This window comes from Temnothorax americanus, unplaced genomic scaffold (genome assembly GCF_048541705.1).
Source record: "Temnothorax americanus isolate GAGA-0224 unplaced genomic scaffold, ASM4854170v1 Scaffold3, whole genome shotgun sequence".
NCBI classification, from domain to species: Eukaryota; Metazoa; Arthropoda; class Insecta; order Hymenoptera; family Formicidae; genus Temnothorax; species Temnothorax americanus.
Genome location: NW_027509442.1, coordinates 7,132,800 through 7,160,234, shown reverse-complemented (window position 1 = coordinate 7,160,234; position 27,435 = coordinate 7,132,800). Strand labels below are relative to the sequence as shown.

Here is a 27,435-nt window from a genome sequence, read left to right as displayed (position 1 = left end):
AGAATAAATGCTAATAATTGAATAATTTGAAATCAAATGTGGTAATTCGAGAGACGTGTTCTTCGTTCTTCGAACATTTCAAACGTGTTTTCCTAAAAAAAAAAAAGATTATTTATTCATTTTATCACGAGTAATGAAAAGTTGTTGTGTTCGCAACGATAATAGCTGGGATAACAGTAGCGATAAGATAGTCCGCGAAACTTGACACGTATTATTCTTGTATAGGAAGCATCTTTAAAACACATGGCAATGAGTCGAAGCAGGAAGAGGGTGGAGATAGATTTGTTCGCAATATACATATGCAAACATAAACACTTGTGCCCATTGCAAGATAACAAAGAAAACATTGCAGCCGTCTCTACTCCATGCCTGCATTGCATCGAAACATATAAATTTGTAAAGAATTAGATCGCAATTGCGCGTCAATATCGTTAATGTTAACACCTATTTCATTATTACTTTAAGGATATAATGTACATTTGCTATTTTTACAAATACAAAATTTGCAATAATTCGTAGCTTTTGAAAATATCACTAAAAATCCAAGTGTGCAGTAATGTATTGAGTAGAAAATGTTTGCATTTTTTTTCATTTTATTGCAATATAAATTATTTAACAATTATTGAAAAACATTGGCGTTTTCTTAATAGAACATTTTTAAATATATATTAGTTGATTCTAAAAATGTCAGATCCTTTCAAATATATTGTAACTTTAATCTCGGAATAAACGGCTTACAAAGGGCACGTGCGTTACCCTCGGTTACCTATACGCGTGTCCCGTCGTATAGCGGATAACTTTTTTTATATCGCCAACTGATTCATAATGTATAAATATAAAAGTTGCCTGCAATGTAATACAAATATTAAGAAATTAATTTTTGAATCGCTATTATCGTTATCAATAAAACAATTATAATTTTAATTATAAAGTAATTTTAACATTATGTATAAAAGTTAATTTTTAAGTATCTCAACTATTCCTTTTTTTAATCGATGAAGTCGATGTAAGTTTATACAAAGAGCCCCTGAATTTCTTAATTTCTTAAGTTGATCTCATATATCTAGCAAAGCTTGGAAAGTAAAAGTGCAGGCGTTAGTATACGTCGCGTCTGTGTCGCAAGATCTTTCGAACGACGATATTATGCAGACTGCAGAGAATAGATGCACGCGCGGCGCGGGTGAGACAGAAGTAGTCGCGTTTTTCGTTGAATGTATGAAGATGTGATCCGCGAGAAGCGTCGATACAGGGATGCTGGATGGGACGGACCTGACACCAGCTCCACCCATAAGCCTGCGCTCCGCCCTCGTGAAATTCATTTACCCAGAGGGTTACCCCGGACCCGGACTCGCGACTAGTTAGATCGACTCTTTCGACATCGGTGTTACTCTCCATCACGATGTGAACTGAATCGTTCCCAAAGTCATTTGTTCCCTAAGTCAATCTGTCTTTCCAATCTTGCGTCTCTCTGTCGAACGCAGAACCTTTTTTTCTCGCGCAACATGGTGAGTTTTGACCACTTGACGCGCGTGTGTGTGATTATGTTGAAATTATGTGTTATTCTTCAACTCTTTCGATATGTGAATCTCGCGACGTGCTTGTACCGTGCGCAAATTCTATACGTTCGCGAAAATATAAATCTGAAGCGATGATTTATCGTAGACGGTTCAGACCTCCTCATGATTCGTATAATGTAAAGAATTTTAGTTGAACTTACAAACGTTTTAATCTTTGAAAGAGAAATCTGAAATTTTGTAAAAATGTAGCAAATATGTGTGTTATTCATCGTGACGGAATGGACAATATTGTCTGTCTTGTGGCATTAATAAATAATATGTGATCTATTGTGGCATTTTTAAAATAAATTTTAAAAGAGTTATTATTATGCGGTCTATTAGTATCTTGCCGGTAATAAAGAATGGTTAAAATGCAATTGACGCAATGATGAATAACATTTTTAGACTTAAAAAAATCTGTTGACTGATAAGGAATCAATTATCCATGTATCAAGGATCAATTTTTTAATACCGAACAAGTATGAAATTTAACTGAAGAGTATGACATATTATAACTGAGAGAAGACGTAAATATGTAGACGGAAACGCTTCCTTTTTCGTATAAATAAAACTGATATGTATGTACAAAGCGAGCACATACATGACTAATGTTTATATACAGATAAATCCAGTGGCATATATACACATATCTGTCGAATGTCAGGGACAGCTGAGGAGAGCCTAGTGTCAACTTCCCGTCGGCACTATATATTAATGACTAATTATATACTAGATTGCTGACATTCCTAACTGACTCATTTTATTGTCACTGAATTGTCATCGATTCCACTTGTAAATTAATAAGATAGATTTAGATAATTTCAATGAGTTTCAAAGTTGCAGACACAAAACAACGGTTTCTATATTTATTCGTCGAGAATTGGAACGCGATGATTGACGTTGACAAATGGTAGCAAAATTTTTTGCACCTATGCTCGTCGTACTTGTTCACGATTCTTATCAATCGTTGCAGCCGATGTTAACGTATGGTGGGTGCGGTGTAGGAGCTGCGGAGGCCGAAAATGGTTCCCCAGCGGGATCGTTACTGTCCGGCGAAGGAGAGCTCGCGGAGGAAGCCGGCGATTCGCCTGGAACATCGAGGGACACCGAGGAGGAAGCCACGCTTTCCGACGAGTTTTATTCCCACGACACAGACGAGGAGGAAGAACAAAGCAAAAGACGGCGGGACCGTTCCAGCTCCGTGAGTAAAATTTAAAATCGCTCTCCCGTGTTCATGCAGTTACAGTTCTTTAAAGATTTCAATTGTCGTTAAATATAACAAATTATTTTATACAGTATTCTAAATCTAGCTAGTCTTATCTGGAATCCAAATAATGATTTAAAAATTAGCATCAATTTAATGAAATTCACGATAATCTCGTAGCTAGATGGCATCTCATCTTCTGGCAGTGGTCATTTGGGATCGCCCACGCCTCGTATAGGTACCTTGGGAGTTAGAAAATTATTCACCAACAGCCGGGAACGATGGAGGCAGCAGAACGTAAGCGGCGCCTTCGCCGAACTTCGCAAATTAGTACCGACTCATCCACCTGACAAGAAATTGTCGAAAAATGAGATTTTAAGAATGGCAATAAGGTAATTCTCTCTAAGTTACAAGAACACGTGTATTAATCCTAAGCAAGTACTCTTATATTTTCACTTCTTTCTACAGAATTTACTCTCAAATAATAAGAAAACGCAAGGCATTTTCTTTATCGTACAAACAATTAACAAGAATAATACATATATCAAAAAAAAAATTTGTTTATGAACGTATTTCTATCAATAATAAAATAAAAGGTATAAAATAAATATGCCTCTATTTATAATTTAATAGAGATATGTAAATATATCATGCAATATTTAATAGAAAATTTTTAAATGGTAGTAACAAGAATAATATTAAAACAATTGATCGTCTAATATTTAAAATTGAAGTAATAACAAATCTGCGTAGGTACATAAGGTTGCTAAGCAATGTTCTGGAATGGCAAAAGAGTCAAGACCGTAATGGGGTGCAGCAGCACGACGTGAGGATCAAATGCGAGTCGCATTTGAACAATCAAAACTCGACTACGTATCACGTGAAGCCAGCAGTAACGACAGTAGCGTTCCTGAAGCAGGAGAAGCTGAGTAACGAAAATTCTCACGTTTTTCGTGTTAATTATGCCACGCAGAGGCATAGTTCGCACACGTGTGACAAGAACAGCAGCAATTTGCTGATGATCGCTCCTAGCGGGCTCAATGCAGCCATTTCCGCTGGAAAACGCTGCGTCACACCACTCACACCTTCCATCGTCGTTACTCAAGGCAACTTCCACAGGTGGATTACGTCAAATTAACCCGTAATTCTGTAAAAGAATAGACGAATTAGAAAATTGATACGCACCCGATTCGTAAAGTTTGTGAATTCCTAAGCTTTTTAGTTCGTCCGATCGATTGTTAAGTTGCTTTTTTCTTCTTTAATAGAATAACATATAGCATATTATTTATTACTTGCTTTCATTTATTTATATTATTAATTTCTATATTTATTTCAAATATATTATCTGAACTGAGATATAGTTTTTTCTCTTAGCCCAGTATAAATAACCAAAGTCTAATTTTAAGCCTTATTTAGATTTTTTTAAGATAAAAGTTAACATTTAATTAAATAAACTGTTAAGTTTATTAGAAGTGTCCTGCAAAAGATTCTTCATTTATTCATTTAATAATGACTTACAAAACAGGTTTTATGATTTTTAACATTTGCAAATTCGAGAGTATATATTTTTATCAGAATAAATTTCCCTCCCTTCAAATTTTTTTTATAATAGAAAAATATACATATGTATATAATTTGTACTGGTCTAAATACAATCTATATATAGATATTTCTAAAAATAAGTAATTTTGTGTTTTATTAAGCATTGCTTTATTATTTTCAACAAAATTATTAATATATTAATACTCTTAATTCTATGTTTCTCACAGCAACAACAACGGAAATGTTATACGTTCTCCATCGAGCGGACGGTCCTCAAGTTTCCCGAAATCACCGCAAGTCTCGTCGAACGCTAACATAGTACCTAATGGTTCCTCTTCATCCTTGACGGGTAACGCTCCAGTTGCAAACGGAATAGGCTCGAGCGGCTCGAATTGTGCCCAAAAAAGATTTAAGATCGAACGAGAAGAAGAAGACCAAACATCGAGAGACTGTAGAGCTCCGCCACCGCCTGTTCATAACGTCCCGGTCAGAAAAAGGGTCAAAGTCGCCTTTATAAAGGATTCAAGCTCAGGATTTCGTGGCGATTTGTGTGGTACAGATCGCAAATGAAATATTAACGAGAGATGCCTGCTCGTGAAAGAATCGACTGTCGCAATCATTTTGCTTTAAGTGCATACACGTCTTTCATGCAGTATTTGACAATAATTGGTGTCACACACATACGATACGAGATATCAACTAAATAATATTTTAGATCTTTCACATGAGGTTATATCTCGAGTTAATATATTAAAGCTTTAATTCAATTACTTTCAATTACTCAAATACCAAAGATACTTTTCTATTCGCGCTAAATTATTATATTATTGTATATAATTATTTAATTTTGTAATTCATTCGAATATTGATTTAATAAAAATTCTTTCTTGTTGTAAAAAAAAATAATTTCTTCCTAAAAACAATATTTTATTGAATGGTTACTTCATTCTATTAAATTCGAATTTAAATTGTTTCTAAATTAAACTTGAATATTTTGTTGGAAATTTTGAAAAGCGTTACATCAATCAAATATTCGAAAAAAACCCCGTATATTCTTTAGTATAGTATATTTTTTAACAACAATTGCCTTTTAATTAGAAAAGCGCCATGATTAGAAAGGTAAGTCAATTCTAAAACCTATCCACAGAAAAATCTGGGCACATTCTTCAAAGAATATTTTATTATTTTTTGTATTACATCATTTGTACATTATTAACATCGCGGTTACGTACCTTTTGAACACCGACATGAAAAACACGAATAGGAAGCTTCCGGTTATGTGGCTCATTGTAAACCTGCTACAAATATATTTACGTATCTGGTTCCTCGCGTCCGGTCGTGGAGCCATTTATTGTAGAGTTCTGTAGCGGAGTATATTCGAATTTCGTACATCCATCCGTTTACACATCGCATTATTCTACGATGAACACAATAAACACCTGAATGCTTAACAGTTATCCACAGACAACAACTTCATCATATTTATCACGGATTGTTTACATTTTATAAAATAGGTATACATACCTATTCATTTTTACAAATATTTAAAATTTCGATTTTTCCTTCGATAACAGTGACGGGCATTGTCCAACAGAGAATTAACACTGTGAAACGAATTTAATTTTGCGACACACCATTATTAACACCTACTTTTGAGGAAAATCGTATCGAGCTTCTCTTCATATTATTTCCTCATCCACGTCGAACTTGTACTTTCACTTCGTCGAAATGTTTAAATGTTAATCTAAAACCCTGCGAAAGCGGCATTCGCTTCGCGAAATGCCTGCTCTCGCAAGCGATTCCTATGTTAAATACACTTTATATCTAGTGCTGTCTTTTTCCGACAGCTTCTTGGGGACGTATCGCTCGTCGTTGAACTCGATCGGCGGCACCGGAGTGGCCGGTCGCTCGTCGCTCTGGCTGAAGGCTCTTCTCGGTGGGACATCGAGGACCTGGCGGGTGCTTTTGCACTCGACGCTGCCCCTCTTGGCCAGGTTCACGCTGGCGTAACTCGCATCGCTGGTACGCGAGTCCCTCTTCGCGAAGTCTATCTCTACGTAGCTGACTTGAGAACCGCGGGGTCTCATACTCGCGTCCGAATTCCGTTTGTTCTCCTTGTCCACCAGTCTCCTAATAGCCGGTGCCTCCGGTCGATCCCTTTTGAACGTCATCATTTCTGGCCGATATGAACGAGACTCCCGCCGGACCTTTTCGTCGTACTCGTCCGAATAAGTGCGCCGTTCGCGGGCGCGAGTCCGCCTCGCGCCGAGGTCCTCGCTGTATCGCAGTCGATCGTTGAACTTTCGTAGACGCTCGTCTTCGTCATCTGCAAACACCTCGCTGGCGTTATGAGTACTGTGCTTCGGTCTTCGTCTGTCCTCTTCTTCTTGAACCTTGGACTATGGAAGATAAAGACAAAGGTGAGATAAGTTAACTCTTTCAAACATCAGATCTCAATACTGATCCTAAAAGACCTCATTCAACACCGATACCTTGAAAATATCGATTCTGTCATTAAATTCCAAATCTTGACTGTTCCTGCGAATCGGCCGATAATTGTTCCTCTCATCCTCGCTGCTGCTCTTGCTGATCCAAGTGTCCTCCCGGGAGGTCCCCGCCTTCTTCGGCCACTCGTTCTCCGTCTTGAAATCGTACAAATCTCGCATACGTTCGCTGAGCTTGTTCGCTCGCTCGTTAGTATCGATATAGCTCAAGGAGTGGTCTTTCATTCGTTCATTAGTGTCGACAAAACTCGAGGAACGGTCTCTGCCAATATCAAACTCATCTGCAATCAAACATCATTCAGTTATTAAAGTAGCTCGCATAATCGAGTGCATGTAGAAAATAAGAATTATCGCTTTACGTACCCTGCCTGTGTAAGTGTCCTTTCTCACTCTTCGCTGGGGAGAATTTTCTGGGCGGTTGCCATCTGGAGGGATCCGAGTCTTTGCGCGACCCTTCGTCTTTTCTGTCGTATTCCGCCGTGGAATCTCTCCTCTCGGGATTTATCCTTAGTACAGGACCGGGTGATGGACTTTTGGCGAACGTCATCCACCGGGTAGCCGCGCTCTTCGTAATTTCACAGCCAATTCTTGCAAGGGGGGACGCCTCTCGGCGAAACTTCGCACCGTTAATTTGTGGTAGCCATCTGAGAAAATTATATGTCGAGCTTTTATATATATATATATATATATATATATATATATATATCTCATCCTATGTTTATTTATTATTTTAATTATATATTAACGAACATTCACGCAAAGACACACACAAAGCAAAAATTTCGATTCTTTGAAAGGCACTGTTCATGATTAACTGCAATAAATTACTTCAATGTATATGTAACTTCAATGAGAATTGATAAGCTTCGTTTTTTAATAATAAAAAATATATTCGTTTCTCGTTATATAGCAAACTAATCTTTATTGAAGTTATTTATTAGAGCAATCAATTGAATTTAATAATTTTTTCCGATAGTTTTGTATAAAAAATGCTCATTAATTATTAATTAATTATTGAGATCATATTTAGATCAATCTAAAATAAACTAGAAAGAATCGCAAAATCAATATATCAATTGTCCATGCATTATTTCTAAAAGAACCTTTATCATTTTGTTTTTTTTTTCCAAATAACGTATTAAAATAAATTACCTCGCAAAGGAGAAGGGTGTACACGTAAACATTAAGGCAAACTTCGAAAATTCTCGTTATTATGTATCGAGCAGCTATTTTTATAAAACTCTCTCAGTCCAACACGTGGACGACAAAGCGTACATACGATGAGCGTCACAACGTGAAAAGACATTAGCGACTAGTTTCGGTCGATGGAGCAAACCAGGCACCACTATGTTTTCACGTTGCTCGCCACGGTCCTTGACCAACGTGAATTTTCATTCGACAAATCGCCAACAACTCGGGCCACACAAAAGGAAAAACACGAACGAAGGAAGCAGAGAGATCTGACCGAAACTAGACGCCCATTACCCGTTGGAGGCTCCGTAACGACTATCGTGTTCAATCGCGCCTACGAATCTCAACTACAATCCCGATCAAGGCATTTCTCGCTTTCGGACGTGGATAATGTGCGCGGTCAACCTCGTGGCGATGGTTCGCGGATCGCTGCAGTCCGTGTGCCTTCGCTGCTCGGTGATGCTCTTCTCCGGTCTCTTAAGGGTGGTCACATCGGTGCTATGACTCCTGACGGCGTGGTGAGGTCGACCGACGACCTCGGGCTCGATTCTGGAGGACCGATTCTCAGCCGACGGGGGTGAGAGCGATTCGTTGACACTCTCCTGCCGCTCGTCCCTCGAGGGTCTCTTGGCCGCCCCCGGTTGCTGTCCCCCAGGTATGTTTTTTGGTAGCGGCATCCACCTCGAGGTATCCAATTTGGTGGGGTCGCTGATCTCCGTGTGTCGGCGTTCCTCCACACGACGCTCCGTGTACTTCTTCAGGCAGTCCACGTCCGCACTGCGGCTACGCTGACTGCGCGGTGATCGAGATGGTCTTCGTAATTGCCCGTTGTTGTCCACCGGGCCAGCCCTTTCCTAAAGTTTGAGCGAACGCGTTCATCGAGAAATACTGATCGCACTTGGAATGGTGCGTGCTTTTAAACAGTGTTTTAAAACTAATATATTTTGCAATGTGGTTTGGTGTGACAGGCAACTTACTATATATCTCTCTCAGCAAAGAATAAAAAAAATTATTTTTTTTTTCAACAATTTCATTAAATGTATTCTTTAATCCAAAGCGATTTGTGTCTGGTATAGCTTGTATATTTTATTAATTTATATATTATAGTTCTCAGTATATTTTAATAACTGTAATATATCTAATATTTGAACTTTTTTATAATATACATTCCGCGACAATTTTTTATTATATTAAATTTTGAAAATCAAGTTTTCCCCATACGCTTAATCGTTATCGAAAATGGATTGAAAGTTATAAGTATATGAAAAACAATATGAGATTGTGTTAAAATCTCCTCATTATAGTTAAAAAATTCAATTAATTAATTTAATTAATTGATTTAATTTTAAATTTTCTTACATGGAAGAGGATAAGGAGTGACGGAAAAAAGGAATGAATCATTTAATAAACATCTAACAATAACTTTTCGTTGAATAGTTCAATTTTTTCGGCAATCAAATGCTTCTTGGTAAGTATACATGCAATGTATTATCAACAATTCTATTACTTCTGGTAATGAATACAAAGATAAGAAAAAAAAGATCTCTCGATTAAATAATGTGCGTTGCCGCATTGACAATACAAAGGCAACATCGTTCATATGTTCCACACGTGGTTATGATCACAAAATCGAACTTCATTCAGCAAGGAAGATCAGCGTGTCGATAGGGGGGGGGGCGGTTATCGGGGGTTACCTAAGTAAGGTGGAGCTTCGCGTAATCCGATATGTGCAGAATTCCGTGCTCCGCGGACGCGACGTGCAAGCTGGAGCCGCACGCGCGAGGATTGATCTTGGAATTATGCAGCTCGGCTATTTGAGTGCTGCACGCGGCCGCTGGATCGCCACTAGATTCTAAACTTCCTACCCAGAAATCATTCCCTGCAGAAAGGATATTATACTGTCTTGAAGGTGTTACTTAATATACATCAAAGTTTCCCTTTATGAGTAACGCTGGATTATTGAATAAGGTATTGAAATTCTCACACACACACACACACGCACGCACGCACACACACACACACACACACACACACACACACACACACACACACACACACACACACACACACGCACACGCACACGCACACGCACACGCACACGCACACGCACACACACACATGTCAGCGTTAATATTAAATAAATGAACACTTGGATAAATAAAGAATAAAATAACGTTCAAACCTGGTAATGTATTCCCATCCCAAGCGTAAGTTACAACGAGAAGTTTACTCGCGTCGTTGGCTCGGTACAGTCTGCTGTGCGGTTCTCTCAGAGCAAAATGTATCTTTATATCTAAAAATAATATCATATTGTTGTACAAGTTGTGAGGATATTTGTGTATTTTCATTTATTGTCCACTAACCACCCAGATAATCGCCGTTTCCCGCGCCGCCGCATTTCTGTTGCCGGAAATAAGCGAACATGATGTCAGAAACGTATTTGAGCTTCTTGTTCATCTTTCTAATAGCGATTTCGAATGTTTTCAGGAAATAGACTTCCTGATTCTCAATTATTTTCCAGACACCTGGTCAAGCGTCAATAAATTAGCCGTTAATCTTTAATTGATGAATAAATAATTAAAAAGAAGAGAGTATGAGGAGTACGTTCAATAATATTTAAGCTTAATCATTTTAGTAACGAAAGCTTCGCACTAACCGAGGCCGAAGCCAACCACGTGCAAGAAAGCGGTTGTGTTTTGTTTCTCGGCGCGGCTGTTCGCCTCGAGCAGTATTATTTCTACCGAGAGCAGCATTCTCTTCATGTAATTCTCGATATCGAAGATCATCTGATTGCCTAAAGACACATATCGCCTGTTCTCTTTTGACTTCATGCGTTTCGTGGTTTCATCGTAGAGCGGATGATAATTCTCGCCATAAAATTTGGCCCATAAAACACGCATCCCACGTTTTTCGTCGAATGTGCCATCCATCGCGGATCCGTACCTATTTTGCATAGATTGATTCTTTCAAAAAAAATTTCATTTGTATACTGCAAAAGTGCAAAAAAAGAGCGTATATTATAACGTAGCTTAATTTCGTTATTATTCCATTATTATTCCATATCACGCTATAAATTAAAAAAGCATGCCGCAGATCTTAGTAGAAGAGGTGTTTACATATTATTAATATCTCTATTATTATTAATACAAAGAGTTTTTTAAAATTAAATATAGGTACTAAGGCATCCAATCAAATTCCTTTTTGAATATGTGTCGCTCAACAAATTTACATTATACATACATAATTTGTTATAACTTACCCGTTATCCATGTTGTTCTGTTGCGGCGAGACGACTATGTCCTGATACTCCATAAATCGAGGCCTCTCGAATCTATGTAACAGATCAAGCGGCACCCGTAGTACAAATTTAATGCATAACAGCAAAATTTCGACCAATTCTAGAATCTATAAAAGAGAGTGATACTAAAAATAAAAACGTGTATTTTATTAAAGGTGGCTAGTGTATTTTATAGTAATTTTTACGTTTTTTTTTTAAATCGCAAATATTTTTGCGGCTATAGATAGTCGCACGGAAAAGAGATAAAAATAGAACACGCATTTGCAGACGCGACGTCACGGAGTTTGCACGTATAAAAATATTCCTGAAGAAGGCAAGGGTTAAATAAATGCATAGAACCTTGTGCCTATGACACCCATAATAACCCCTCTGGGTTGGACGGCGTCTGGGTCACTGCTCACGATACCTCTATTATTTCGCGAGCCGTCGTTTATGAACTCCGTATGAGATGACACCACCATCATTGCCGACAATTTGATCTCGTCGTAGCTCAAGCATTTCGCTAGGACCTATTCATCAGATTTTCAAATTAAATTCATCAGATTAAAAAAAATTCCACAATATCACCTTCTCCCACATATCACTTTATTAAAGTATTGCGACAGCGAAGATGATATATGGGAGAAGGTAATATTATGAAATTTTATTTTGTTTTTAACATCCTATAAACTTCCAATATCGGTAAATATATGTAACGTTACATTAATACGTAGTCAATAGCCTATGATAAGTAAAAAAATAAGAATCAAGGTATAAGATATAAAAATTTTTAATAAAAATATTATTTATGAGAAAATTGCAAAAACTACTTTCAAGTGTGTTTTTTTTCTGATTATATGTAGCTACTTCTGTAATAGTAAAGAGAAAAGAATTATATGTTTACTTTTGTTAATTCAGTATCTTTATTTAGTCAATGTTTTAGTATTATTTGTACCAAAACGTACAAAAAATTTTAAATTATATATATATATGTATATAATATATATAATATATATAAATGAGGCGGTACATCTGTCAAAGAATAACGCAGGTGTCCTAAGGCCAGCTCAGCGAGGACAGAAACCTCGCGTAGAGCAAAAGGGCAAAAGCTGGCTTGATCTCGATGTTCAGTACGCATAGAGACTGCGAAAGCACGGCCTATCGATCCTTTTGGCTTGAAGAGTTTTCAGCAAGAGGTGTCAGAAAAGTTATCCACAAGGATAACTGGCTTGTGGCGGCCAAGCGTTCATAGCTAGTTCATATATATATATATATATATATATATATATATATATATATATATGTATATAAATTATCATACATATTTTTCTACACTGAATTATTAAATTATTATTTAATTGTTAGTTGTTTTTTTATGAAATTAATTATTTTTATCGCTGAATTAAGACGGCATCACGTACTTACCAATGGTTCCTTCTCATGATCGGTACCGACACTCTCCCATCCATCAAAGCCGCTCTTGTTATCGAGTAATTTCCATCGATCGTTGGGACCGCAGAAGGAGGCTGCCCTCTTATCCAGCAGGCGATGGATAAATTGGACGAGGCCCATGTCCGCATACATGACTTTTTCAACAGGACTACCGTACAATCGCTTATGTTTCAGCCATCGAGCAATCAAAGGCAACATCGCTTCGTGTATCAGCGGATATACCGAATTTGCGTTTAACTGAAAGTTGTCATCGCAGAATAGATCATGAAATGTGTAAATTGGTTGAAATTATTAAACTTTATAAAAAATATAAAGAAATATCTCAGACTTGAGTACAGAATTGTGATCTTTAAGATATTATACAGAATGAGCACTAGAAAATAGATAAATTTTTGCAATCAAATGTTTAAACCATTTCTCTTAAATATTTTTTAAACATTCAAGAAAATTATTAAAATAAAAATCTTATTAATATATTATTTAATTAAGCGTCTGTCCTTTTTGTTTATATGTACTAAATGCTTGATTAAATAATTTGCTAGGGTTTACGCAAACCTCGATAGTATCCGAACTGATTCCCCTGTCCTTCAATGCGGCGCATCTTACGGTGTTAATTGGGAATTTCACGGGAAACGCATTGCTTCGTCTGATTAGCTCCGTCACGCTGGTCGGTGGCGGCACGGAGACGTTGAGACACTTCTTCAGCAACTCCTTTGTGTCGTCGTCGAAGGGCACGCCGTGGGGCGAGCCGAGCGTGTTCTCCCATGAGATTTCCGGCGGGTCTCTCGCTAGCATTTGCTGACGCGCTTCGTCCGCAGCTCGATTATTCTGCGGAAGGACGTGAAGTTATGTGCTAAGTGATTCCCGAAATGCGGAAACGCCACTGATGCCCGTTCTAAACTGAAGGATGATCCTACTCTCGGCTCATCCTCCTTTCTATAGTGTATATATACGTGACATAAACTACAGATTTTTACCCGTCTACATTACTACTCGGATGAGCCGAGAGTATAAGGATCATCCTCCAGTCTAGAACGGGCATGATGCTAAAATTTTCAATCAAATTTACGAATTCAATGGAAAAAAACACACTAGTTTGGAGTTGAACAGAAGTGCCAATTCCCAGTAAAAAAAAAGTTACATAGTAAACATACGTTATGCTTCTCCTTGAAGAGTTATTGCAAAAAAAATCTTTGCGTATCATGCTTCTCGTTTCGTGTTGCATTATTACTTGCGGAAATAACGATATACCTAACGCACAAAAATAAATAAGAAAGTAGTTAAATATATATATGTACATATTCAAGAACTTTTGCTAAAAAAGTACAAGCGAGTAATTTGTCTATTGACAATTTTGACATTGCGACGATAACTTCAACAACTTCGCGGCTCGCGCACGTACGGACTTACCGTCACCGATGAAGCAAAGGGCTACGAAATCGATCCTAAGAAAAATTTTGCAAAACAGTGAATCGCCGTTCTATTAATATAACCCCCCCGCTGATTACAGCAAGGACGTCGATCGCTTTGACACTTGAGCATGAAATCCGTTAAATAGCGTAAAATGTATCTGTTCATCCTAGCGAGCGGTTTGACGTTCATTCTCTTCGTGGGCGCGAGCGCATGTATACACACATGAATATACACATGTAACACGCATGCACATGCATTGGTGCCCGTGGTAGCTCTACAGTTTACTTCATTTTTCTATTTACCGATTTTGCCACTTGAGTGATAGGGGTGAGCGAAGAGAATTCAGACTATTTTGCATTGTAAAACAATTTCAATGTTGTTCCTCTCACTAGCAATTGTTATAATTTTTATACAAAGAACATGACAATGTTATATGTGTAATATACTGATCAGTTGTTCTAATATATTTAAATATAATCTACGTTTTCTCTCTGCCGTTTAATTCGTTGCATAATTGTACACAAATATATGCATAGTAATGAAATCTATTGTCTATTTAAAAAAAGTATTTTTATTAATTTAATTATTTAATAAATTAAAAAAATTTATAACAATTAAATCATAGGCAACATATTCAAATGTCACTTTAATCGATTGACAATTATACGAATGACAGAATTTAAAAGAAAAGAAGTAAGTATTACCAACGTCATTAAAAATGTAAATATGCTTTTTAAATAGACATTTAAACGAACATTGAAAAATTGCGATTTTGAGTTAAAAAATTAATCATTATTATTTTCATATAACAATTTTTTGTTCAGATACGTAATATAAAACATTAGTTTATTTATAGTTTACCAACAAATAAAAATAAAAAATTATTAAAAATTATATACATATAAGGTGCATTAAATATACATTGAAAATAGTAAATAAACAACAAAAAAAAGAAAACAAATAAAATAATACATAATATAATAAGATACAATAAAGTGCAAAATTATTTTTCATATAGTCAAGAATACAAACTTTGTATAAGTAATAAAAACAATAAATTTATCTATCTATAATTTATATATGTTGATATCACTTTGCGATAAAATTATTATTAAAAAGAAAAAATAATATTAAACAGAGATGAAGTCGTAAGCGCCGCACGATTAGTATGCGCGTAGTCGATTGACTATAATCGCATGATTAAAATTAATATATTCTGTCTAAATGGTATGTACGTTTCTATATAATTATATTGTTGAAAAAGAATGACTCACCTTACGGACGCAGCAGGCAAACAGTGACATGTCCGAATAAGTTTATGTATTGCAATCAATTGTACAACAAATCTTATTTTTTAATTTTATATCCGCTATAAGGCGCAATTCCACACTGTCTTTCTATTTAAAATTTCGAAAATACATGTAAATACACAAATTAAGCGATTATACACATAACCGGAATGGAAGTCAACGAATCAAACTTGTTTGATGCAATTGGTTGCGATTTGGCGCAATAGCAACTACGAATGTCGTGCAGGGTGTCGCGGTTTTTCACCCTGAAACGGCCACGACGGTGAACACAGGTAACATCTTCTACATGTAATATTCTCGCACTAAATGACACATCTAACAAGAGAGACACTCCAGTCTGCCGCTCTTTAGACGCACATGCGCGTCCGCGGCATGCCGCGGCGTGGTGCACGCGCAGATCTGCGGATCTCATTATTTCGCGAATTCTTTCGTGAAAAAAATTCGGAGGAAACTGAAAAAGAAGTAAGCTACTCTCTTTCGTTGCCAAAGTACTGTCAAACTCGATTCTCTTAGCAGATTCTTTAGATCGTTGCTTGGCAGATCTGTCTGATTTCTGCTGTCGATATATTTCATCCAATATTGGCTGCATTCCGATGTTCACTGTCGGTACTGCAAATCTATATTTTACGTCACGTATACTATATAGATTTTCAGTACTGAAAGTTGCTGACAGTGAATATCGGAAAATGCAGCCTTTATATATGTTCTATGTGGGGGTGCCATAACAAGAAAGCATATTGAAGAACGCATTTGGTATACCAATCTGATCTGACAATATGTTGATTGAATTTTCTCTCCAACTGATGCAATAATCTTTTGCTATCTGGGCTAGTAATAATTTTGCAAATTGTTTTTTTCTGCGTGTTTAAAATAATATTTTTTTTCGCATGTTTGAATACTTAGAATAAGAAAGTGGAGATTAATATATACATATATAGGTACAATAATATATACAATGTGAAAGCGTCCGACATAAGATTTTATGTATAATGATACATTTTTATAATAAATACTTTAATAGTAAAGTGATGTAAAACGTAACATAAAATATAGCATATACTACTTTTGTCGGAAACTTTTTTGTCTTAAACTTAAGAGCTCTGAAACATTCCAGTCGATTGATTAAAATAAGCCACCTCGTATATACATATGTTACGCGGTAAACACATGTATGCACGTCCATGCATTCGCGCCCGTGGGTGTTAAATTAATGTGTGTATTGTGTATATATATACGATTATTAAAATAACTCGGGAAAATTGTCCTCTTACTTTCGTGACGCCAATTTGGTTAAACACCTTGCGCACGTAGCTGCTATACGCAGTAGCTAACTGGTGACTAGATAACAGGAAAATAAGTTCGTATCACTTCGAGTCGGCACAAGTTCGTATCGATTCGATTCGGCACGGCGCAGGACCGTAACCAAAACATTTAACTTAACGTTCGAAATAAATATCTGAGACTTTAGCATTAACTGAAAATAAAATAATATTTCAAAATTTAAATATGTAAAAATATATACATATAATCACATTTATAAACAAATACATATATATCACATTTTTAAAATAATTTTGTCGTTGCTTTGGCAATATTGTCTGTGGAAAGCGCGTTCTTCAGAATCCACTGTCTTAATACACCCTTGATGCATGATTATATATAGTTATCTGTTTATTTTCCATTGAGTTATTTGGAATGTATCTGTATATAATAATTTTTCGCCTCGGGGCATCATGACGCGCAGGGCCGAAAATTCAACTTTCGGCCCTTGTAGTGTAATATACTATTTTGAGTTGCTTTTGCCAATGTGTTCAGAATGTTCTAAAACGTTGAAAAATCGCTATTTTAAAAAAATGTCGGTATGCGTGTATGTATGTGTGTATGTGTGTATGTATGTGTGTATGTATGTGCCAAATTTACCGAAATTTCTATAACTCCAGAACTAATCAACCAAATCTTAACGAATTATATATGAAATAGGGGTAGAAAAAAAACTGAAGAATATATAGAATTAATAAAAATTGCTAATAATCAAAAGGTTCTTTTTGCTTCGTCAAATTTTTTTACTCAAGAATTAGAAAAATAAAAAAAATACGGTTTCCAGAAAATCGGCAACAAAAAACTATACACTCTATAGTACTCCCCGGAAAATTCTACCCCTATTTCATATTTGATTCGTTAAAATTTGGTTAATTAGTTCTGGAGTTATAAAAATTTCGGTAAATTTGGCACATACACACATTAGAGTTGAGAGACCTGTATATGTAAGACCGCGGATCTTAAGACATCACTTTCTTCACTTCCTCTATGAGGAAGCCAAGTGCAAATTTCTAATTTGCACTATTTTTTTACTTGTTTTTTTATAATCCCCCTATTTTAGTTCCTTTTCTTATTACGCATCAAAATACTATCAACGTTTGACTTTAATATTGAAGTCTATGGATATGAAATAAAATTGTGCAATATATTCATTCTTTTCGTTATTACTTTCATTTATCGAAATAGGTATCACAGTTTTTTCAAAATAATGATTAAGATTAATTTAATATCTTATGCCCAAAGTGTCGCCTACAAATATGTGCATGAGCATATGTGCAGCAAGGGAGAGAATTTACTTTACAAAATTATCTCACATCAATGACTTATGTGCAACAATTGCTTTAGCTAGAATTTTATCTGGTAATCTTGATAAATTAATGAAGTCTTATATCAGCGTCATGAAAATATTTAGGTGTGTGTAATATTTGTTTCTTAATTTTCTTTATCAGCGTGACGCGAGATAAAGTTGAACTTTAAAATGGTTAAGCCTTACTTAACGCTTTTTAATTTAAAACCGGGAGATTCAAGCGCTCGCGATAAAGATTGAACGGCTTAATGAGACTCTTTAACGCGATTGGGATGCCATGCACGAAAAGAATTTGCTAATGCGCTTAACGAGACGAGTAGAAAATATCCTGTACATTTTGTACAAGTTTTATTTATGCGGTTTACTTTTACCGACGTAATTGATAAAACCGACGTAAATTGATAAAACCAGCTCGCCGATTTGTGTTGGGTTCCAAGTTCCAAGAACCGCTTACCCCGCGCGTAACGCGGTTTAGAGATTACTTTATCAACTCCTTATCAACGTACTCACTAAATTATCAGACGCCTGATTTGGAAACTTTTATTTTATTTTTTAATTACTATATCGGGAAAAATTGTTTATAGCAGCCTTTTAAAATACATGGATTGTTTTCTACCATACTGTTTATTTTAATATATGATGACGATCTACACGGACGCCATACCGCACGTTTATTATAAATTTTCTCTGATTTTATCGATTTTATGGCAATTAATTTTATGTAACATTATTTGCTCATTGTTGCTTTATATATGTACATTAAACTTATCTCTTAAATCTATACTTTTGTCAAATTTGTAATTAAAAGCGTCTATATAAACCAACATATTTAAAAAATATGATTTTTAGACGGTTTCTAATTTATAAGTTCTTTATGCAAAAATATGGCAGATTTATTGTTTTATTCTATTGTTATTTGTAATTTTTTAAATAAAGGAGTAACTTTGGCTAGTTGTGTCGGTTATAAATTTTGGATTATTTTTTAATATTTACTGGCGGAAAAAAAATATTGTTATTGTAATTTTTTTATTTATCTTTTCGCAATGAAATTACCGTTTGCTTCTCGAGCGCGCAGTTCTTGCGATGTTCTACAGAGGTCGACTATTTACACAATTCCTAACTTCTCAGTATTTTACGTTTTTATTCATTTATTTATTATTAAATTTATCAATAACAAATTATACAAATGGATTATTTATTTTTTTGTATCACACAAAAGTAAATTTTTATTATTTGAATTATATAGTGAGTTTTTTATATTAAACATTTAAGATATAAAAAATTCCCCATTTAACATTTAATATAAAAAAAGCGGAATTATATAAAAGATCTTTATGTATTTTCAACTTTTGCAGTTGTTGAATCATAAAAATTGAAAAAAGTGCAAAAAAAAATTTTTTTTACGAAAACAAAGCTTCCTCTATGAGAAAGCAAAATGAAAAAGGAATCAAGATGTTACTAATTTATCATATTCACTTGGCGCAAACCTCCTAATATCACTGTTTTTGTAATAGAAAATACAAACGGAATACATTTAATACGAATTACACTTGCCGCTTAATTTTACCTTTTTTTTTTAGAAAAGATAAGTTTTACATGGATCGGGGATTAACTAAGTAAGATGGAGCTTCGCATAATCCAATATGTGTAGAATCCCATGCTCCGTGGATGCGATGTGCAAGCTGGCGCCGCACGCGCGTGGATTGATCTTGGAATTATGCAGTTCGGCTATTTGAGTGCTGCACGCGGCCGCTGGATCGCCACTAGTGTTTAAACTTCCTTTCCAGAATTCATTGCCTGCAGAAAGGATATCATTGTCTTGAAGGTGTTAATAAAGATATATCAAAAAAGTTTCTCCTTATAAGTGATGCTGGATTATTGAATTAAGGTATTGAAATTCATGTCAGCGTATGAACCATTTAGATAAATAAACAATAAAATAAATATATAACGTTCAAACCTGGTAATGTATTTCCATCCCAAGCGTAAGTTACAACGAGGAGTTTATTCGCGTCGGCTTCGAACAGTCTACTGTGTGGTTCTCTCCGAGCAAAATGTATCTTTATACCTAAAAGTAATATTATTAATGTACAAATTGTAAGGATATTTGTATTTATCCGTTTATTGTCCACTCACCGCCCAGATAATCGCCGTTTCCCGCGCTGCCGCATTTCTGATGCCCGAAATAAGCGAACATGATATCAGAAACGTATTTAAGCTTCTCGTTCATCTTCCTGATAGCAATTTCGAATGTTTTCAGGAAGTAGAGTTCCTGATTCTGAACTTTCTGTGCTTTCCAGACACCTAGTAATCGTTATTTAATTAAATATGAATAATTAAGAAGAAACGTATGAGAAATAATTTCGATAATTTATTACAACATTTAAATCATCTTAGCAATGAACGCTTCGCACTAACCGAGTCCAAAACCAACCACGTGCAAGAAAGCGGTTGTGTTTTGTTTCTCGGCGCGGCTGTTCGCCTCGAGTAGTATTATTTCTGCCGAGAGCAAAGTTCTCTTCATGTAATTCTCAATATCGAAGATATTCTGAGGATATTGACGATAGCCTGAATCTGAATATATATATCGCTTGTTCTCTTTTGACCTCATGCGCGTCGTGGCTTCTTTGTAGAGCGGATGATAATCCTCGCCATAAAATTTGGCCCATAAAACACACATCCCACGTTTTTCTTCAAGTGTGCCATCCATCGCGGATCCGTACCTATTTCATAATTGGCTCTTTCAAAAAACTCGTATTTGCATATTGCCAAAAAAGAAATCTTATATTATAAATAACGTAGCTTAATTCCATTATTATTCCATGATTATTCCATACATCTTATTAATGTCTTTATTATTATATTAATAGAAAGGATTTGAAAAATTAAATATATGACTACGCGGCAACCAGTGCAATTGAATTTCTTTTCAAATATGTCACTCAACTTTACACGTTAATACATAATTATTGCGGAAAGTTACCCGTTATCCATATTGTTTTGTTCTGGCGTGATGACAATGTCCTGATACTCCATAAATCTAGGCCTCTGGAATCTTACATAACAGATTAAGTGGCACAAATTTAATGATAAAACTTGGTAGCAAATTTTCGACAAATTCTAAAGTCCATATAAAGGAGAATGGTATTAAAAATAAAAAGTATATTTTATTAAAAATGGCTAGTGTATTTATAATAATTTTAACGGTTTTTCTCAACCGCAAACATTTTTGCGGCTATAAATAACTGTACGCAAAAGAGATCAATAAAAATCGAACACGTATCTGCAAATACGTGCAAATTCCACGACATTTGGCGCTATGTTTTTACCTATTTTCAAAAAGGTTTCTTATACGGCATGTAGGTATATCTACATATCTACATCACGGTGCGTTTCATCAACGTTCTACGCGACTTCGTTGCGCGTGAACTAAAGCAAGACGCTACCGCATCTGTTGATTCTTAAAAAAGGCGGGATTAAATAAATGTATAGAACCTTGAGCCTACGACACCTATAATGACCCCTCTGGGTTGGATGACGTCTGGGCCACTGCTCACGATACCTCTGTTATTTCGCGAGCCGTCGTTTATGAACTCCGTATGAGAAGACATCACCATCATTGCCGACAATTTGATCTCGTCGTAGCTCAAGCATTTCGCTAGGACCTAATCATCAGATTTTAAAAACGTTTATTAGGGCATTGGCATTACAACACATCGAAGGTAATATACGAGAGAAGGTGATATTATCAAACTTATAACTATAACTGGCGAGGTTAAAGCCATAGTGGTGTAAGTCAATTTTTTTACCACTTTTTTTTTCTTCTTTTTTCATCATATCTGCGCATGTGTATAGACTGCATTTATGAACTTAATTCGATAGGTTAGAAGAAGTGACTTACACCACTATGGCTTTAACCCCTCCAACTATAACTTATTCTTATAACTATTTTTCTTATAGATTAAATGTTATTATTACCTTATTTATTTTTATTTAATTGCTGTTATTAAAATTATTATTAAATTATTATTTACTTATTAGTTATTTTTTTTTTATAAAATTAATTATTCGATTAGGTCGGCATCGCGTACTTACCAATGGTTCCTCCTCATGATCGGTACCGACACTCTCCCATCCATCGAAGCCAGTCTTATTATCAAGTAATTTCCATCGATCGTTGGGACCGCAGAAGGTGGCTGCCCTCTTATCCAGCAGGCGATGGATAAATTGGACGAGGCCCATGTCCGCATACATGGCTTTCTCAACAGGACTACCATATAATCGCTTATGTTTCAGCCATCGAGCAATTAAGGGCAACATCGCTTCGTGTATCAGCGGATATACCGAATTTGCGTTTAACTGAAAAATGTCAAAGATCATCAAATGTGTAAATTAGCTAAAATGATTAAACCTCATAAAAAATAAATAAAGAAATATCTCGGACTTGTGTTCAGTACTTGAGTATAGAATTCCGATCTTTAAGTTACACAAAATGAGCACTAGAAACTAGATAAATATTGACAATCAAATTTTCAAACCATTTCTCTTAAATATTTATTAAATTTAATTTAAGAAAATATAATCAAAATAAAAATATTATTTAATTAAGCGTCTGTCTTTTTTATCTATATTGTACTAGTCACTCGATCAAGTAACTTGCTAGGTTTACGCAAACCTCGATAGTATCCGCGCTGATTCCCCTGTCCTTCAAAGTGGCGCATCTTACGGTGTTAATTGGGAACTTCACAGGGAACTCATTGCTTCGTCTGATTAGCTCCGCCACGCCGGTCGGTGGCGGCACGGAGACATCGAGGCACTTCCTGAGCAATTCTTTTGTATCGTCGTCGAAGGGCACGCCGTGAGGCGAGCCCAACGTGTTCTCCCATAAAATCTCCGGCGGATCTTCCATTTGCTGATTCGATTCACCTGCACCTTGATTGTTCTGCGAAAAACGCGAAGATATGCGAAGTCACAATATGTAAAAGCACCATTGACGCTTTCAATCGAATTTACGAATTCGACGAGAAAAACACTAGTTTCTTCTATAAAGAAACGGATTTGTTTATTTCTTTACGCACATGGACCAATCAATTTTCATTCTTATGCTTATGTTTATGCGCTATGCAAGTTTGTCTGGATAAACCTTAAAAGAACACTGATTGGTCGCTCTTTAAACGCACATGCGCGCCCGTGACGTGTTGCAGTTCATTGCGAATTTCATTATTTCGCACATTCTTTCGTGAAAGAACGGAAAAGACCGAAAAAGAAGTAAGCTATTTTTGTTGCCAAAGTATTGTCAAACTCGATTCTTTTAGCAGATTCTTTAGATCCGGGTGCCAGGATGCCACAATAGGAAAACATATCGAAGAATGCAGTTGATACGTATTGTGTAACTTTTCTTCAAACTAATGCAATAATTTTTTGCTATCTGAGTTAGTAACGATTTTGTAAATTATCTTTAAAATAATATTTTTGCTTAGATACTTTAGAGTGTATAAAAAAGTGGAGATTAAAGAAGCATTTTCCGACGAAATTTATACAATGTGAAAGCTTCCGATATAAGATTTTATGTATACGATCAATAATAAGTACAAATAGTTTTAATAGTAAAACGATATAAAAAGTGACAAAAAATATAGCACATTTTAAATCAAAGTGCTTTCGGATTTATATTTATATCTTTCTTTAGACTTGAGATAATTACTATAAATTTCTAAAGTATTATTTATTTCTAAGGCATCTTGTACACATCATAAATATATGCGTATGCATTCGCGCACGCGCGCGTGTATGTTTTTATACGATTATAAAAATAACTCTGGAAAATGTTATCCTCTTACTTTCGTGACGCCAATTTTATCGAATATCTTGCGCATGTTGTCGCAACGCAGTGTCCAACTGGTGTGACTGGAGATTCTCCAGTCACCACTTTCCCGTGGAGAACAAAAAATTGAGTTCGTATAAGTTCGTAGCGATTCGGCTCGATACAGGACCGTGACTGAAACATTTGGTATTCGAAAGAAATATGTTACTTCAACATTAACTAAAAATAAATCACAAAATTTAAAAATATACGGAAAAAATATAAATATATAATTAATTACATTTATAAATAGATACATATATATCACATTTTTTAATCAATTTCGTTTTTGCTTTGGCAATGTTGTCTATGGAACGCGTTTTTTAAAGCCCACTGACTTAATACGCCTTTGACGATTAGTCATCTGCTTATTTTCCATTGAAATGAGTCATTTATTCGGAAGCTGTCTGTAATGATTTATAGCTGTGTTCCGCATTTTTTTCAATTTTTATAATTCAACAATTGCAAAAATTGAAAATATTTTCATAAAGATCTTTTAATTCCGCTTTTTTTTTAATTAAATGTTAAATATTTTAATAGAAAACACATAATTCAAATAATAAAAATGTACCTTTGTGCAATATAAAAAATAAATAATCCATTTGCATAATTTCTTATTGATAGTTTTAAAAATAAATGAATGAATAAAAACATATTGTCTGCATGCGTTTAATCACATTGGGAGTTATTGAAAATAAGCAAACGCCAGGCAAAATGTTTCAGGAAGTTGGGAATTGCGTAAATAGTCGACCTCTGTGGAACATCACAAGAACTGTGCGCTCGAGAAGCAAACGGTAATTTCATTGTGCAAAGATAAGTAAAAAAATTTACAAAATATAATAAAATAATATAATAAATCTAGAATTTTTTTTGCATAAAAAACTTGTCAATCAAAAACCGTTTAAAAATCATATTTTTTAAACATATTGATTTATATAGTTGCTTTTAATTATAAACTTTACAAAATTATGAATTTAAGAATTTGATACATACACTACTGTTCAAAAATTTGGAAGCACTACCTTTTTAAGAAAAATAACAGTGATGCCAATACTTCTAAATAAAACGTCATATATGAAAAACTTTACTGCGCGTTTTAACTATTGAACACAGTATTATTTGTTTTTAATCATTTTCCAAGGAAAAATTTTATTTAAAGGATTTTATTAGCATCACTGTTGTTTTTATTCTTTGGAAGGTATAGAGCTTCCAAACTTTTGAACACTAGTGTATATAAAGCAACAATGAGCAAATGATATTACACAAAATTAATTGTCACAAAATCGATAAAATCAGTGGAGATTTATAACGAACGTGGTTTATAATGACGTCAACATAGATCATCATACATTGTAATATACAATAGCAGAAAACAATCTATGTATCTCAAAAAGCTGCTTATGGACATATCTTTCACGATACAGTAATTGAAAAATAAGATAAAAGTTTCTAAATCTAGTTTGTTAATTCGGTGACGAAGGGTTGATAAAGTAATCTTTAACCGTGTTACGCGGATAAGCGGTACATCTTGGAACGCGCAACACTAACCGGGGAACCGGTTTTATCAATTTACATCGTTCGGTAAAAGTAAACCGCATACCTGCACAAAGTGCACAGGATATTCTCTAATCGTATCTAGTTAAGCGTATGAGCAATTTCTCTTCGTGGCATCCCAATCGCGTTTGAAGAGTCTCATTAAGACGCGCGATTTTTTTCGTGCGCGTTTAAATCTCTCCGTCTCGAATTAATATGTGTTAAAAAAGGCTTAGCCATTTTAAAGTTCAGCTTTATCTCGGGTCACGCTGATAAAGAAAATTAAGAATCAAATATATTATGCACGCAATACTTTCATGACGCTGATATACGACTTCATTTATGGTATAGAGACGTAAAGCGTGCACTAACGCAAGTATAATCTGCGAAATATGGAAATTATGCTCGTCGGAGATGTATTAGTGCACGTAAATCGTAAAGTAATAGAAAAGAATATTAAAAATAATCAATTATTTAATTTTGCAAATATCATTAAGAACACTTGAGAGAAAAACCAATTTGTATCTGAATATTCTGATCGTCCGATACCGCGCGTTTAAGTTTTTTCTTTTTTCCCTTTTGTGGTCGACAATGGCTGCGTTCGGGGAGCGCGCTATTAGCGCTATTTGCTTATTCTATTCTTGTTCTACACTTGATGAACGATAAAGATAGAATAATGCAATAGCGCTAATAGCGTGCTCCCCAAACACACCCAATGAGACATTGACAGTGTACGAGAGAGAAAAAGAGAGAGAGAGAGAGAGAGAGAGAGAGAGAGAGACAGAGAGAGAGACAAAAAAATATGTTGATAAAACTGAGATGAACGACGAATGGTGAACGTACGGTACGCCGCGTCGTACCGTTTTGGTGGCATAGTCGTTAGTCCCTCTCTCTTGTCATGACTCAGTGCCGGCTTAAAGCAGGTGTTTGCAACAAGACGTCGCGTCGCTAAAGTAAGACGTCATTGCAGAGAAAAACACTCGATAATTTTAATGTAAATTTAGAAGGCAAAATATCTGTCATTAAAAAGCAACGCGAAACAGCAAATGGAAGAGCATATAAACAAATGTTAGATATATATATATATATAGAATAGATGAAAGTGGAATTAAAAAATCGTCTTTAGAAAAATCCAAATTTTTAGATTTTATGTATTTAGACCGGTAGGAGTCAGCAAGTGCAGACGTTTATACGATATTTATAGAGATAGAGGATACAGTATAATCCATGCATAGATATGTTATTTATAATATATTCTTTTATTTATATACAGAACTAAAGTTTCAACTATCGTTTAGTTTTTTTTTCAGCTAAATGTTGACTATTAGTTTATTTGTATACATATTTGTATATATATTTATGACTCGATTTTTTAAAATAAATATTTCTGTATTTAAAACAAATATATTTTTAGACATCAAAGGGAAAAAAATAAAATTAAGAAAACACAAAGAATGTAGCAAACAATTATCTTAAAACTTATTTATCGATTATTCAAGAGGTATGCATATCTTTGATAACTAAAAATATCTATGGAAAAGAAAAAGGAAGAAATTAGAACGTCTCCAATTTAAAATAAATGTATAATCCTCTTTATGAAATATAATTAATTATTTCCACACAAAGAAGCCTTATCTCTTCTTCCTGCAAAATTTATCTGTCTGCTAAATATTTTCGGTGCAAGACGCTGGCGCGTCTCTCGGTCTCGATCGGTTTACGCTCATGGTAGCACCTTATACTTATGCAGTATACTCTCGTCGAGTAGCGTGACTCGCCGATGTGTACTACCAGCGAGTAACTACGGACCTGAGCTGGTCTCACGGCCGAGGCGAGGGCCTTTCAACTCGGCCCGTACTTCTCGTACAGTCTCTCGCAAGGTGTGGTTCTCGACGCTGCCGACGGAAGTATGCCGCCGCGAGATCAACAAGTGCCGCGCGAGATCCACGCCCGGCGAACGATCGATT

At 35.3% G+C, this 27,435-nt stretch overlaps 5 protein-coding genes across 10 annotated transcripts in view; 1 reads left to right on the top strand and 4 right to left on the bottom strand.

The window, feature by feature from the left end:
* Positions 1-67: 67 nt before the first annotated feature.
* LOC143900651 (uncharacterized) lies at positions 68-1,319 on the bottom strand. Its single transcript, XM_077412252.1, has 2 exons — positions 1,059-1,319; positions 68-358 (listed from the first exon to the last, which is right to left on the bottom strand). Exons 1-2 carry the CDS (start codon positions 1,317-1,319, stop codon positions 212-214), a joined length of 408 nt encoding a protein of 135 aa, XP_077268378.1. The 3' UTR covers positions 68-211.
* Hlh3b (Helix loop helix protein 3B) lies at positions 1,192-5,203 on the top strand. Of its 2 annotated transcripts, none has more exons than XM_077411397.1 (5): positions 1,192-1,505; positions 2,530-2,757; positions 2,941-3,152; positions 3,514-3,879; positions 4,530-5,201. In XM_077411397.1, the coding sequence occupies exons 1-5, from the start codon at positions 1,503-1,505 to the stop codon at positions 4,870-4,872; spliced, it is 1,152 nt and encodes a 383-aa protein (XP_077267523.1). In that variant the 5' UTR covers positions 1,192-1,502; the 3' UTR covers positions 4,873-5,201. The 2 variants fall into 2 exon arrangements, with proteins under 2 accessions (XP_077267523.1, XP_077267525.1); XM_077411399.1 differs by lacking the exon at positions 1,192-1,505 and adding an exon at positions 1,543-2,466 and having other exon boundaries at positions 4,530-5,203.
* Positions 5,204-5,464: 261 nt separating this feature from the next.
* On the bottom strand, positions 5,465-9,597 carry LOC143900650 (uncharacterized). The gene is made up of 5 exons (XM_077412250.1): positions 9,580-9,597; positions 8,403-8,851; positions 7,170-7,450; positions 6,795-7,087; positions 5,465-6,701 (listed from the first exon to the last, which is right to left on the bottom strand). Exons 1-5 carry the CDS (start codon positions 9,595-9,597, stop codon positions 6,105-6,107), a joined length of 1,638 nt encoding a protein of 545 aa, XP_077268376.1. The 3' UTR covers positions 5,465-6,104.
* Positions 8,714-16,871, bottom strand: LOC143900252 (ADP-ribosylarginine hydrolase CG2909-like). 3 transcript variants are annotated; one of them, XM_077411376.1, is made up of 11 exons: positions 15,414-16,300; positions 13,881-13,977; positions 13,282-13,554; positions 12,700-12,963; positions 11,635-11,804; positions 11,257-11,328; positions 10,654-10,940; positions 10,361-10,522; positions 10,180-10,290; positions 9,692-9,876; positions 8,714-8,851 (listed from the first exon to the last, which is right to left on the bottom strand). In XM_077411376.1, exons 3-10 carry the CDS (start codon positions 13,519-13,521, stop codon positions 9,692-9,694), a joined length of 1,491 nt encoding a protein of 496 aa, XP_077267502.1. In that variant the 5' UTR covers positions 13,522-13,554; positions 13,881-13,977; positions 15,414-16,300; the 3' UTR covers positions 8,714-8,851. The 3 variants fall into 3 exon arrangements, with proteins under 3 accessions (XP_077267502.1, XP_077267501.1, XP_077267500.1); XM_077411375.1 differs by lacking the exons at positions 13,881-13,977; positions 15,414-16,300 and adding an exon at positions 16,721-16,871; XM_077411374.1 differs by lacking the exon at positions 13,881-13,977 and having other exon boundaries at positions 15,414-16,303.
* A 1,412-nt stretch (positions 16,872-18,283) lies between these two features.
* The window catches only part of LOC143900251 (ADP-ribosylarginine hydrolase CG2909-like), a 56,989-nt gene continuing 47,837 nt past the window's right edge, over positions 18,284-27,435 (bottom strand). For 2 of the 3 annotated variants that reach the window (XM_077411369.1, XM_077411372.1), the window contains 9 exons: positions 23,916-24,073; positions 22,751-23,017; positions 22,171-22,434; positions 21,571-21,740; positions 21,059-21,130; positions 20,494-20,798; positions 20,212-20,379; positions 20,036-20,143; positions 18,284-19,872 (listed from right to left, as the gene is read on the bottom strand). In XM_077411369.1, coding sequence (XP_077267495.1) covers positions 19,688-19,872; positions 20,036-20,143; positions 20,212-20,379; positions 20,494-20,798; positions 21,059-21,130; positions 21,571-21,740; positions 22,171-22,434; positions 22,751-23,017; positions 23,916-23,951 — 1,575 coding nt within the window. In that variant the 5' untranslated portion in view covers positions 23,952-24,073 and the 3' untranslated portion in view covers positions 18,284-19,687. Of the gene's footprint in view, positions 19,873-20,035; positions 20,144-20,211; positions 20,380-20,493; positions 20,799-21,058; positions 21,131-21,570; positions 21,741-22,170; positions 22,435-22,750; positions 23,018-23,915; positions 24,074-27,277; positions 27,410-27,435 lie in introns of those variants that run through there. The other variant, XM_077411373.1, reaches the window with a different exon arrangement.

Bases quoted from the DNA above. Each gene is read 5' to 3' on its own strand.
- LOC143900651 (XM_077412252.1), bottom strand. From the start codon at position 1,319: ATGAATTTCACGAGGGCGGAGCGCAGGCTTATGGGTGGAGCTGGTGTC. The intron at 359-1,058 runs TGAGATCAACTT...GGCATGGAGTAG, and splicing joins TCCAAGCTTTGCTAGATATA to AGACGGCTGCAATGTTTTCT.
- Hlh3b (XM_077411399.1), top strand. The intron at 2,758-2,940 runs GTGAGTAAAATT...ATAATCTCGTAG, and splicing joins GGCGGGACCGTTCCAGCTCC to CTAGATGGCATCTCATCTTC. The intron at 3,153-3,513 runs GTAATTCTCTCT...AAATCTGCGTAG, and splicing joins ATTTTAAGAATGGCAATAAG to GTACATAAGGTTGCTAAGCA.
- LOC143900650 (XM_077412250.1), bottom strand. The intron at 7,088-7,169 runs GTACGTAAAGCG...GTTTGATTGCAG, and splicing joins AGGACACTTACACAGGCAGG to ATGAGTTTGATATTGGCAGA. The intron at 6,702-6,794 runs GTATCGGTGTTG...TATCTTCCATAG, and splicing joins ACAGAATCGATATTTTCAAG to TCCAAGGTTCAAGAAGAAGA.
- LOC143900252 (XM_077411374.1), bottom strand. From the start codon at position 15,443: ATGTCACTGTTTGCCTGCTGCGTCCGTAAG. The intron at 11,329-11,634 runs GTTCTATGCATT...TCTGTTACATAG, and splicing joins ATGGGTGTCATAGGCACAAG to ATTCGAGAGGCCTCGATTTA. The intron at 9,877-10,179 runs GTTTGAACGTTA...TCCTTTCTGCAG, and splicing joins GGATGGGAATACATTACCAG to GGAATGATTTCTGGGTAGGA.